This window comes from Aulonocara stuartgranti (assembly GCF_965226115.1).
Source record: "Aulonocara stuartgranti genome assembly, chromosome: 14".
In the NCBI taxonomy this organism is placed as follows: domain Eukaryota; kingdom Metazoa; phylum Chordata; class Actinopteri; order Cichliformes; family Cichlidae; genus Aulonocara; species Aulonocara stuartgranti.
In genome coordinates, this window is record NC_138950.1 from 8,957,562 (window position 1) to 8,970,832 (window position 13,271).

A 13,271-nucleotide genomic window follows, 5' to 3' on the forward strand; every position below is an offset into this window, starting at 1 on the left:
GAAAAAGCAGTTCAGAGAGAGAAAGTGGGGAGACATAACGAGGTTGGCTGGAGGAAAGAAAGTTTTAGCCGCAATAAAAAAAATGATCACGGTTAGAGTGATCAAGCTTTTTTTGTTTATTCTTTTTGATAATCTCTCTTTTTCTTAATCAGTGCAAACAGAACAAAGCAACTAGTTCATTACTATTCATAAAGCCTCCTTTATACTGTCACTTCACAGGTATATCATGAATAAAATGTCTTTATTTTGTCTTGCCAGGGGTAATTCAGTTTTCAAATTCATTTCTTTAATGACAAAGAAGAAAAATGAATAAACATTGGGGCATTCATCCCATTTCCATCAGATGTTTCTCAGTAAAACTACAGACACAAAAGGACTCTCTGCCCCTCTCATGTTTATAAGCTCTAAATACAAAGTGACAAGGGTTTAATAACTTTCAGAGCTTTTAGTGATTGACAAGAAAGTGAAGCAGGGTTATGGCTCCAGCACCATTAGAGATAAAAGTGTAGCTTCCCCTTGGGGGTTGACTGAAGATGTAAGCTATGTTCCTTTAAAGAGTCACAACATATGAGGAAAAGTTACAGGCATTGTATCCTTTTTAGACTTAGATGGAAAATACCCCCAGGAGGTTTCTTGATTTCCAACATCTGAAGGAAAGTGTTGTCTGTATGATGGCTAGATCTCCTTTTGATCCAGTGGCTGTGTCGAGGTTGTTTTGTTAGGTAGCTCAGGTGGATATAATTCATAATCACTAAAGCCAGGCCCGATTTACATTATACATTTCAAGCCTCACTGTGCCTGGAAGCACAAGTAAATGAATATGATGAATGTAAGGGTTTATATCTTATACTGATTGAAAGTTTACTTCAGCAGTGGGATGATTAAAATGAGTTTGTATGTTGTATTATTTGGCTAAATTATTCAGCTGTTTTAACAAATATACGTGTAAAAAAATCAGTGGATTTATAAAAGTACTGTGCTGACATATACATGTCACCACAGCAGAGATTTCTGTGCGATTTCTTTTACAGTTTAACTCTTCAGAAGAGCAGAGCACAGCGAGCTTTGTATCTGATGTACACTTCCCTTTCGCATAGGATGGTGGCACCAAAGTTCAGCAATAACCTGACCTGCCTCTGCAGTCGGTGTGGCTCCTTGTGGTAATCACAGCAGCAGCAGAAAGAGGAGAGGAGCAGGAGGCTGCACTCCGTCACGTGTTGAAAAAATTCGATTTTGGAGACGGACGTTCACCGCTCGGCCCCCACATCGTTTGGTTTCACTTAGCGTGCTGCAGCAGTGTGTGTGAGCCCAGACAGGCGGGCAGTGGATGCCGATAAGACGAAAGGAAAGTTTTTACAAAGAGACCAAGTTTGCTTCTTTCTTTTTAATCATTTCGTCTGATAAGAAATCGAAGAGACCTGAATAGGAATTTAGCAAAGAAACAAAGTGTGCCGCGGGGATAATGCCTTTTTTCCTGGGATGGATGTAACTCTGTACTTCGTCTTCATAAGGGAACAGTGAGAGGAATTTGTACATCTGGAAGCGCAAGTTATCATCTTTAAACACCGGAAAGGAACAAATGAATGTGAGTATCCATCAAAGCTGGACTGCGCAGACCTTCCAGCGCCACAAGTAACCAGCCTGATGTTGAAGTTATTCATCAGTGTTTATCTCTAAGCACACTTTACCCCCTTTCACTTATACATTGTTAACAACGCGTTATTAATCACGTTGCTTTAGAAAAGGATTTTAGTGGAGGGATGTATGCAAAGCAATTGCCTGTTACTTACTGTTTTAGCAGACCAATGCATCAGCGCGCTCCGTTGCATTTATGCAGTCTCGCCTCTAGCATTAAAAAGTTTTAATTAATTAAAAACAAATGCTAGAAAGTAAATTTTAAAGCAGCTCGTGTACGTGTCATTTTAATCGAGTATTTCTACAATCAGTCAATATGCAATGTGGCTAATTTAGGCTACTTAATCTTCTTTCATGCAAAGGTTGATCATATGGATGGATCATTTGGCAGTTTTTCAACTCTATAGCAGTAAGTTCAAAAAACAAAATACTACGTAGACTTTGAGCGGGTAGACTTTGAAGAGCTGACAAAACATTTAACAGTTTGTTAAATCGCACCTTGTTAAAGTCCCCCTGAGATCAAGACATTCCTCTGAAATTGGGAAACCTATATGCAGTTATTGTATAGTCCTCCGAGTGCTGCTGTAGCCGCACGGCTGGGCCTATAGCTGCTCAGTGATTACTCACATCATTACCCACAAAAGGTTTTCATATCTTTTAATTATTAAGCCAATTAAGTCACTGGGATCCATCGCCATGCAGTTGTCTGTGTGATGGTTGCCATGGTGCAGCCCAGGTTTTGTTTCTTTTTTCTTTTTTCTATTTTTCCACTACCAGTCATCAGTTTGAAAAACCCTAACACTTGTATGATTTTATGAGGCTCATTCACCAGAGCCGAGTCTGTTTCATTCATTTTTGTGCATGGTTAGTTGTGAGGCTGTTTGTTTGCATGATAGGGTCATTTCTAACACTTTCTCTGTTCCAGCACATCTTTGCAGTGCGTGCCATGTTTCAGACTTGAGACAAAATCTAAACTTGCAGAAAAAACAAGCGAAAGATGCACCACTTGTGGATAAAACCACAGCTTGGACCTCTGTGGCGTTTATAGGAGTCCAAGAATTATGTCATATTCCCTTTGGTGCACTGAATGAAGCAATCCTTTCACTAGTCTTGTCTCTGTGGCGTGCGTATGATGTTGCTGATGCTATCTGCACTATAGTGTGCAGATTCCTGAAAAAAGAAAAGAAAAGCACATATGTTTCATGCAATCTAACCATAAAGTTTCTCACTGCCTTGCACATTCTGAAAATTGCCTGACTGTGGTTTTGCTCATCTTTTTGCAGTTCAATCATCGCTCAAACAAGCTGAGTGTAAATCAGCTATTGCGTCTGAGGGCACTTTGCCAGAAAGCTGTCGCCTCCAAAGTTCATTTCAACATTTATGACCAGTCCCTGTCATTTTAAAAAAAAGTTGCATCAATGCGAAAGCAAGAATGTCAATCTGGACACCCGCAGATTTAAAAACTCCCAATGAGACCTGCCCTTTTTATAATCAGAAAATGTGAGTCAGGAAAACTTTTACCTTAGTTTGTAGTACTGTTGCTGCTCCTTGCACCCTTGCTACTGTAACACGATACACATCTGTTTTTAATGATGCAATCACTAGCACTGCCAGTGCAATGTCAGGCAGTGTCATCTTCAAAGATATTAGGTGTGTGTGTTTTTTATCCTGAATATATTACACAAACAGCTGAACCAACCCATGCTGCTCTTGTTGTGGGAAAGAGATGATCCCTTTTGTCATGGACCCTCAGAACCTTGAACTGAAGGGTTCACAGTGAAAAAAATGTAGCTTGTGGGTTTTCCCAATGTGATGTTTGTTATTGTCAGGAAGGGCCTGTCATGGTTTTTCAAGGGCTTTTTAAGACTACATGCCCAACGACTGAAGTATCAAAGAGTAATGCAAGGTACAGAAATGTGGCACTTAGTCTGGCAAACATTCAGAGCATTGTAGTTTGCTTTGAGCTAAGCTTGCCATCCTCATGTCCAGTCAATCTGCATTTCTGTCTGTGGTTTCCATTATGGCTCCATCGAGCCCCAAGCAGGCTGGCGTGTTCTTGAAACCACAGACGTTTTCTGTGAGTAACTAGACTCATGACTTGGAATTAGAAGCTCATTTTACGCAGTCTGTCACTATAGCTGTCCCTCTTGGTTTGTTAGTGTTACATAGGTTTTTTGGTTGCGTTAATGAAGTAGAAGCCTGCTTTATTTTGGGGGTAATTTGCTAAACTTTTGTTTGATGGAGGGCGATTTTTAACCAATAATGTATTTCCAGTTAGCACATCATTTACTCACAAGAAGCTATCTCCGATGTTGTCTGTGATTAAGACATTTGCTTGAGGCCAGTGTTTGACAGTTGTTCAGTTAGTGGCAATTGAGAGGCATTCTCTATTCAAAACATATGTATAAATTCTCAGATGAAATGATATGACTTGGCAGGATGATCTGTGGTAAATCCACCGTTTTAATTCTCCTTTTTTTAAAAGTGTCTTTTACTTTGCATTGCTAAGAATTATATTTTCATGAGAGTGTTGGCATTCTTCTATGTAATGTTGGTTATGGCTCATGGAGGGAGGCAGCAGTAGTGTTTGTTTAGATACTGTTTGTTGTAGTAGTTGCCAAACCAAAGGCCTACTTGTCTTCATAGCAGCAGAGAAAGACAAATAGACCTCATACTTCACCCAAAACTGTAAAGCCAGATATAAATAAGCCCAAGTATTTTCAGCTATTAGACGTTAATATCCAATACATTTTGCCAAACACGATTTAGACTACAGTGGAGGGGGAAAAAGTGCTGCCCTGATGTTCCCAGCATTCAAGGCTGCCAAGGATTTTGATGCAGATTTCAGTCATGCTACCAAAGTGTTCACAATGATATCTAGTTTATTCCAACAGAGATTTTCATTCTCTATGTAAATCCCACGAACCACCGATTCGGTCGTTCGACTTGGTTTAAAGGATTCAAAAGAAACTGGGTCAATGCTACAGTTTCAGCTAACACTGAGGTGTGCGTGATATATTACACACACACGCCAGTTTTAGAGAAAAAAAAATAGTGAAGCTCGTGCAAAGTAAACATTTTAGTGTCTTTGTTCAGAGAACATGGGATTAATCCACCAGCGGTTGCGTCATCTTTGCAAAAGCCATTAACAGTATTTAACTACCAGAAGAAGAGAGTCACGTTCTAAGACAATTATGCAAGAAAAATGCTTGAATCCAAACCACAATCGGATTGGCTTACTTAATGCAACAGCTTTTAACCATCAGCAGCCTCTTTGAAGAGTTTTCTTTCCCAAAGCTTGACACATGTGACTTCTCACTGGCAATTTAGGAACAGGTATGAAACTCAGTGATACCTGCGTGGGTGGGCAACAGCAGTTATATATTAGGCTAACATCTTAGCTTTAGTCTGCATAGATTTCTCTTTAATCTCACACTGAATCTTTTGAAACCACGTGCCCTGCTTTACCTGGTATTGTTCAATTAGCTTACCCAACTGTGTGTATGTTATATCCATTAGGCTGCGCTGCTCTGCAGAGGTCCTCCACTGTAGCTCAACCAGAAACTGCATTATTTCAGTTGTGGTATTTGGTCAGGGAGTCTGGCCTTGAAAAGCTATCCTTTGTGCACTGGAGGGAGCTTTGTAAAAGTTCATCCCCAGTGTTTTAGTAAAGTAAATCAGTACTGAGGCTTTAAAGTTCAAGTGCTGTCAAGATTTTCAGCCTGTCATGGATGTGCTTATGTTTTTTGCCAAGAACAGCACTCAGAAAACAACCCAAACTGTACTATGTAATGGTGAATTTGTAGCGCTCGCCTTTTATGGTTTTGTCATTTGCAATTATTATGGTCTCTGTGAAAGCAATAAGAATTAGAGATTAATGGAGCAAATTGGCTCAGAATTCCTTTTTATGCCTAAACCATTGAATCATCTTGGACCGGTAACACAGCAGATGCAAACAGGACACATTCTCATGCCATATTTCAAAACAAGATGTGATACAAGGTTTCTCGCTACTCACACTAAATTCAAAGCAATTTATGACGTTAAAAGTTAGCATCTTCAGTGTTGTGGGCTCTGAATCACGGCAGACTGAAATTAGCCCTGGAATCTTGTGTGCTCATGGCCAACTTCCAGCAGACCTCAATTACAATGCTGCAGAGCCAGAAAAAGGGAAAGAGGTAGACTGCATGGAGCCCTTCAATTCTGCAGTACTGCTCTGTCACTCAAATACACTGTTACCACTGTGGCTAAGACAGATCGCCACACAGCATTCAGGAAGGCATTTAGTCCACACACACACACACACGCACAGACACATGCTCACACACAGATGCGCAGATGTCTTTGAATGTTTCCTTGCAGGTATCAATTAATCCACTGGGGGGAGCCTTAAAGAGCTTTTTACAGAGAGCCAGCCATTCAAATATTGATGCACTTCTGTATATATTTTCTTTAAATTAAAGCAAAATGTACTTAACCAGGAAGTTAAAGTCATTATGAATTAGACCTATTACACAGAACCACAGACAATTGGAAGCCTGTCTTTTTATGTAATGAAAACGACACAATAATTTTCTTTGAGCCAGACACTTGGTGGTTTTGGATTATTCTGCAGATGGTGACAGTCTTATTGAAACATTTCCACATTGCTCCACAGTGTCTCTCAGTCTCAATTACATTTCCTCTGCAGTGGTGTGGATCCTTTGCCAGAGTGTGCCTATTGTTTATGCAAGAAATCCTAATACCCTTGCTGCTTTTAAATATCAGTGTTTCAATATTTTTTCCCCTTGATTTAACACTCACACTCTTACTTCTCATAAACTCAATATGTTTGCCTAAGGAGAGTTATTTGAAAGGGTTCTTGGGGGGGATTGTTTTAAAATTCCTCATTCCACGAAAGATAAATGTGGTGGTAAATATTAAATCCAGGACTTCACCTCCCAGACGTATACAAAGGCGAACAGCTATGGCAAACACACGGGGTAGCCTGGCCAAACTGATTCTCGCACCCTTTTAATTAAAGCTGCAGAGCAACAGCTAAAGACTCCCTGTCTGAAGTGGTATGCTGTGGCCTGTGGCTTTGATGTTTCTTTAGCAAAGGGGGGCTCTCTGGTATATGGGAGAAACAAGGTGTCGACTTATTAGGTGAAAAAGAAGTGAAGGAAAATGTTATGTGCTTGGCCAGTTGTATATAGTGTGGGTAGGAGCAAAGTCAATAAAACATATGGGAAAGTGTTTAAGGCATGTAGGCTACCTAGGTGTCTTAAACTACCTTACTATAAAAATATTACACCTTTACTTAGTTTCTGCTGTTCTGACTTTTTTTTAATAATATTTTGATATTGCTCAGCCTTTCCTCTCTGTGTGTCTCTAGGTTTAAAACGAAGGGGCCAAAATGAAGACTGCTGCCAAGGGTTTTGGGAAGTCTGTAATGGATTCTTTGCATCGTGAGGGTTGGTGGAGCCAAAGGATAGTGCTAATGGTATATGTGGTCTTGGAGCTTATAGCAGTCCACTCACCTGTGGTCTTGGGAACCCTTGAGCTACAGCTAGATGAGGAGCAACCAGCAGGTACAATTGTAGGTGACATCAGTGCAGGACTCCCCCCTGGCGTAACAGCATCCTTGTACTTCATTTCAGACCATGAGGGCACAGGAGTAGGGAGTGATTTGGATATAGATGAAAGCACAGGCATTATTAAAACTGCCAAAGTTCTGGATAGAGAATTAAGGGATAGGTACAACTTCATTGCAGTCACCATGACAGGTGTGACAGTAGAGGTGACCATCAAGGTGAATGATATAAATGACCACGCTCCAAAGTTCCCCAGAAAGCAAGCCACTTTTAAAATTCCTGAACAGACAGCTATCGGCACTAGGTTTCCTCTCGAGCCAGCTGTTGATAGTGATAAAGGGCAGCTTACGACACAGGGTTACCTTATCAAGGATGGAAATGTTGGCCAGGCGTTCACCTTGGAAACCAGGAGAGGAAGCAATGAAGTTCTCTATCTGGATTTGGTGGTCAATACCATTCTAGACAGAGAGAAAAGATCCACCTATACTTTATCTTTGGAGGCTTTTGATGGCGGGTCCCCCAAAAGAACTGATCAGATGACGTTAGATATTACTGTGCAAGATATTAATGACAACGCTCCTGTTTTTAACCAGAGCCGCTACCATGCTATAATATCTGAAAACCTTCAACCAGGAAGTAACATCCTGCAGGTGTTTGCCACAGATGTTGATGAGGGCGATAATGGGATGGTGCTATATGAAATTAACAGGAGACAAAGCGACCCAGATCGCTACTTTGTCATAGATTCTCGCACTGGCATCATCACCCTCAACAAACCACTGGACTTCGAGATGAGGAGGGTCCACGAGCTGGTGGTCCAGGCGCAAGACAACGCAACTCACCCAGAAGTGACCAATGCCTTTGTCACCATTCATGTCAGAGACTACAATGACAACCAGCCTACAATGACCATCATCTTTCTCAGTGAGGACGGATCTCCCAGAATCTCAGAAGGGGCACAGCCAGGCCAGTACGTAGCCCGCATCTCAGTCACTGACCCAGACTACGGAGAGTATGCTAATGTCAATGTGTCACTAGAGGGAGGTGATGGAAAGTTTGCCCTGACCACTAAGGATAGCATAATCTATTTGATTTGTGTGGATCAGATTCTGGACCGCGAGGAAAGAGACACCTATGAGCTGAGGGTGATGGCGACAGATTCCGGCATGCCTCCGCTCAGGGCTGAATCCTCCTTCACTATCCAAGTGATTGACATCAATGACAATCCTCCTCTCTTTGACCAACCAGTGTACAGGCAGGTCATTCCTGAAGTGGTGTTTCCAGGTAGCTTTGTGTTACAGGTAACAGCTAGAGATAAAGACCAGGGGCCAAATGGGGACATAAGCTACAGCATCCTACAAGATGGAAGTGCTTATTACAGCTGGTTCAGTATAGACTCCATTACTGGCATTATTACCACTCTCTCCCAGCTGGATTATGAAAAGAACCCTAGTCCCAGTATAACTGTGGTGGCCACTGATGGAGGAAAGCCATCTCTTTCATCCACTGCAGTTGTAAACATCTTTCTTCAGGATATAAATGACAACGAGCCTGTTTTTGAGAGAAACTTCTACAATGTGTCTGTCGAGGAGAACACAGCACCGGGGACCTGCATTCTCGAGGTAGGATTTTTTAATGTTTTAATTCAGTAAAAGGTTATGAATTGATTGATTTGATCAACACTCCCACGCTTTAACACTTTGCTTATGTAAGGGTCTGCATTGGACTTTGGTGCAACTGTGGAGAGCGACAAATGGAAAGTTATTAGATAAATAAAATAGAAGTTTGTCAGAGTAACTCCTTTTTTCCTCATCGAGGGTTATTATTTAATGCTAAAGCTGTTTAAATTGGACAGCCTTAGTGAGGATTTACCTGCAAATTTAGGCCAACATGATCTGCTCCTTGGCTGTCCTCTCCTTCACCTCTCAAAAGGTTTCCAGGGTAACAGAGGCAGTGCAAAGTCCTCCGTCAGCCGAGGCACAAAGGAGTTTTTCACATATTCACAGACAGAGACAAATTCAGGGCTTTATCCAAAGAAATAGATGTCACTTCAGTCTCAAAAGGCACCTTAATTAGGGTTGTTGAGCGTGAGAAAAAAATGGCCATAAGCGACAAGATGAATTAAAGTTCAGACAAATTAGATCACCCCATGTAAATGCAGTGTTTTTTTCTGGTAAAAAATAATTTCCACTAGTCATTTATTAATAAAAAGACTGCAATTACAAAGAGAAAATGAGGCATATCAGGTGTCATTCAAGCCATTTCTCACATCAGCAAGCTGGAGTTTCTTTTTACGAGGATAGAGATTCTGTTTTGCAAGTGTGTACAGCAGTACTGCATGGATCAAGGAGTTGGAAATAGAGTGCAGCCCAGATGGACGGCCTAGCAGATGAGATCTTGGCCCAGGATTTTGCTGTGGATGAGGGAGGGGTGAAAGGAGACACAATGTCATACTGTGGCACTTAAATGTAGTTAAGGCACTACAAGGACTTTTTGTGGGTAGTTTATAAATCAAAAAGACCGCAAGTGTAATGAGAAAGGGGAATGTTCTGAAATTGATTTTGAAAATTGGAAAGTCGACCAAAGAGTAATTAAAAAATGTATGTTTTGGACTGTGAAACTCTAAGATCACTGTTTCCAGTGTGAGCTGGAGTTCATGTTTGATTAAAAAAGTTTAAGGAAAAAACGATTTCATGTTTTCTTTCGAACCAGCGATTTTCAGAGTTCTGTCTTTACTCTCCATTGGCTGCTTACTACCTGCCCTCAGACAGTTCCTAAGAGTATGACATGCTTGATCTGTGGGTCCTACTGAGTCCAAGTATGAAGTAGTTCTTCAAAGCCTCTGCTCTCTGGCCTCTCTTGGGCTTCACTGGTTGTTGCAGACGTGTGTTTGGCGGCCCATGTGAGAACAGACTGCTCTTACTTAGGGTGCCAGTTCTACATCCAAACATCTCAGCAAGACATCTGATGACTGCCTTTTCTCTTTGTAGATAAAATTCTCAGTGTACCCATCTTTCACAGACAAAGCCACCCCCCAAAAAAAACCTATAGTATGGACATTATGATTATCACGTTACCTTTTCGCTCTCCTCTTCCCATCTGTGGGTGTTTCAGGGCTATTCTCATGTGGCGTGATTATTTTTTGTCACTTTCACTATACATCAGATGCTTTTACAGATGACTTTATAATTAGATGTGTGTGTGTGTGTGTGTGGGGGGGGGGATAAATAAAAAATAAGGGCTTAATCCTATTAACAGGCATCACTCTTGTAATTCAATATATGAGATCTGCTGCAAAGAAAATAGGTCACCCTGGAGAGGGGAAATCAAATTCGACATGAAAAACAGCACTTGAAAACTATGAGCTGCATTATGGAATGTGTTTCATGAGGCGTTACTAATTCCATTCTCCTTTATTAGTTTTCCAACTGTGTCCAATTTACAAGTTTTCTGGATGGTGTCGAGGTTCAGTATAACTCTACAACACATATCCGAATCCATATCCGGAACCACAATACCAACGCAACTTTCTACAGTCCACACTTCATTTTATAAATTATGCTCTCTTGCCTCATATTATATCTCCGTTCCAGATTGCAAGCATGCATTCACTCAAGAGGAACTGTTACATTTCACTGTACAAATGTATTTTTTTAATGCAAATGTGTGAAGACCTTGTTGAATAATAAGAAAGTAATAAGACGAAAAAAGTTATTACTTCTGCGTCATTTTATCACATCTGTTAATCAGAGGCTTTTGATTGAGGAAGAAGAATATAATATAAGTAATATAAGTCGTTGTTAAACATAATGAGGCACATGGTTGTCTTGGCTTTTACATATGTAATAAGTAATGAAAGTTTTCAGTTGATTGTGTCACAATCCTGCACTGGGGAATAATTTACGCCTCATATCATTGCGGCTCTTGGCTCATTTGGAGGGTCTCTGCTAAGAATTGCCCCTCTGTCTGTTTTCGGGTTGTTCTGGCTCCAGCAGAAAGGCGAGAGGGGGTCTCCGAGCAGCTGAGGGGGAAATGAACCCTGACAAGCGCTTGCATGAGTAGCGGAGGTGACATAAGCAGGGGGGCTTCCTTGTCTGTCTGCTTGTCCGGCAGACGCTAAATTCTTATCTGATCTCACTTCATTTCTCATTACCTAGGTGTGAAGATAGGCCAGAACTAATTTTTAAAGCCACCTCCCCCATGTTCATGACTGAATGGACCGCTTTTATTGCTGCAAACCCCTTAGCAACATGAGACGAAGACTGCTTTCTGTGAGACTTTCTTGAAGCTGTATTCAAACTTTTGCATTTATCTGCTGTTTTGGTGCCTAATTTGCTTCCGTTTCTGAAAATCTCTTTCCTTCAAAAAACATTAATCTATGAGTATTATTCTTTGCCTATGATTTCTCGTGGGCAGACCTACTATGAGCCTTTTTTTTAAGTTTAGATACCACATAAAGCAGCATTCAAACATATCTATTATTTCACATTGAATGCTTTAAAGAAAACCTAGTTGAAAGGGGTACCTCAGTGAAGTGGCACTATGAATCAGTACTCCATTCCTGGCAGCATAAAAGAAACCACTCTGTGAGGGAAAAATACCCATAATTCCCCTCGAGAAAACGTATGAATGATTGAGCTTCTTTCTAGTGTTTTTTTCACACTCACAGTTTCCGTAGTTTTCTTTCTACTACAATGACCACCTACCTTCTAATGACTAAGCAGGTTCTAATAACAGTGATACAAATCCGGTGTCCTCAGCTCTTTATTAGCTGTTAAATAAGTGCTTTGTTGTGTAGTGAAGACTCAGGTATTCAGTGATAAACTGTGGATGGTGCTTTTGGTTTAGGTTCCTCCCTGGAACGCCTACATTGATGAATTAGACCTTGCTTTTTATAGTCTTTTCAGTATAGCATACTTTTGACTTCATATTAAAAACTGAATGAAAATTTAATATCTGACAGTAAATCTATGAAGTTGGCTAATGCAAGTGGCACGTGAACCTCAGTATTTCGTATTTTGAAATTGCAGCTCTCTCCTTCTCCATAAAAAGTTTCTCCTCTCACTGTTTCAGCAGCTACCGCTGAACGGCGACCACATTTTCAGCCCATAAAAATTCAAAACATAAAAATGGCTCATTTTGAATTTCACCCAAACTGAACTTTACAAAACGAAAATGCAAAATGTAATGATTTGGTGACTGAACGTTACACCTGCTCAATCACACATTTTTCATAACAACTACCTTGTCAACTAAAGCTCTTCCAAAAACATTCAAATGACACTGCAGCATTTTAAAAATAAGTGAGGTAAACTATGAAAATGAGGGGAACTGCCAGTTTCATATGGATATTTTGGTATACAAACCATGTAATCAGTTTTCACCAGACATTTTCCTGGAGATGGTTTTTGTCAAGCGAAATACTCACTTGTCTGTTTTAATACCAGCCTGGCTTTTTCTTCCTCTGAGACTGGTTTAGCTTGAGGCAAGCTGACTCTGTTTTTGGTCTCCCTTTTCTGTTTCTTTTTCCTCCTGCTAACTACCGAGCTTCATTGTGGCTCTGTGGTATAACAGTATTTTCAGGGAATGGTAAAATTGCAGGAAACTGGATGTGCTACTTAATGTGTTCGTGAATGTAATACTTCCTCGAACACTTACTCCTGGGCCTAGCAGGGGCAATGAAGCGAACATAAACACTGATGTACATCTGGATAGAGTGTGGGTGTTCAGGTCAAAGTTGCTCTGCTCGAGACAGCTGAACGCATTTTATTGTGCTTAGCCGTCCATCATCAAATCTGCCGCCTCTTTCTGTCCAACAGCACAGGAAGAGGAGAAGGTTGTGGTGAAAATTTAATGTTATATGGTTGAATACAGAAGCTGGGAGGAAATACTGTTCATTAGTGTAAAACCAAAGCTGTGGGTGTGCGCATGTCGAACTGTGAAACAACATGAAAGGAACCCTGCATTTAAGGATTAAAGTGCAACTACTGCATTTAACTATACTGTAGAGCTGCAAAGATTTAATTTATTATTTATTCATAACTATTAATAATTATTAGGAGA

At 40.6% G+C, this 13,271-nt stretch overlaps 1 protein-coding gene across 1 annotated transcript in view; it reads left to right on the forward strand.

Annotated features, from left to right (window-relative positions):
• Positions 1-1,134: 1,134 nt before the first annotated feature.
• LOC309687498 (protocadherin-16-like) overlaps positions 1,135-13,271 on the forward strand; it is a 76,970-nt gene continuing 64,833 nt past the window's right edge. Inside the window, exons 1-2 of the mRNA XM_082502515.1 lie at positions 1,135-1,585; positions 7,010-8,830. Coding sequence (XP_082358641.1) covers positions 7,031-8,830 — 1,800 coding nt within the window. The 5' untranslated portion in view covers positions 1,135-1,585; positions 7,010-7,030. The remainder of the gene's footprint in view (positions 1,586-7,009; positions 8,831-13,271) is intronic.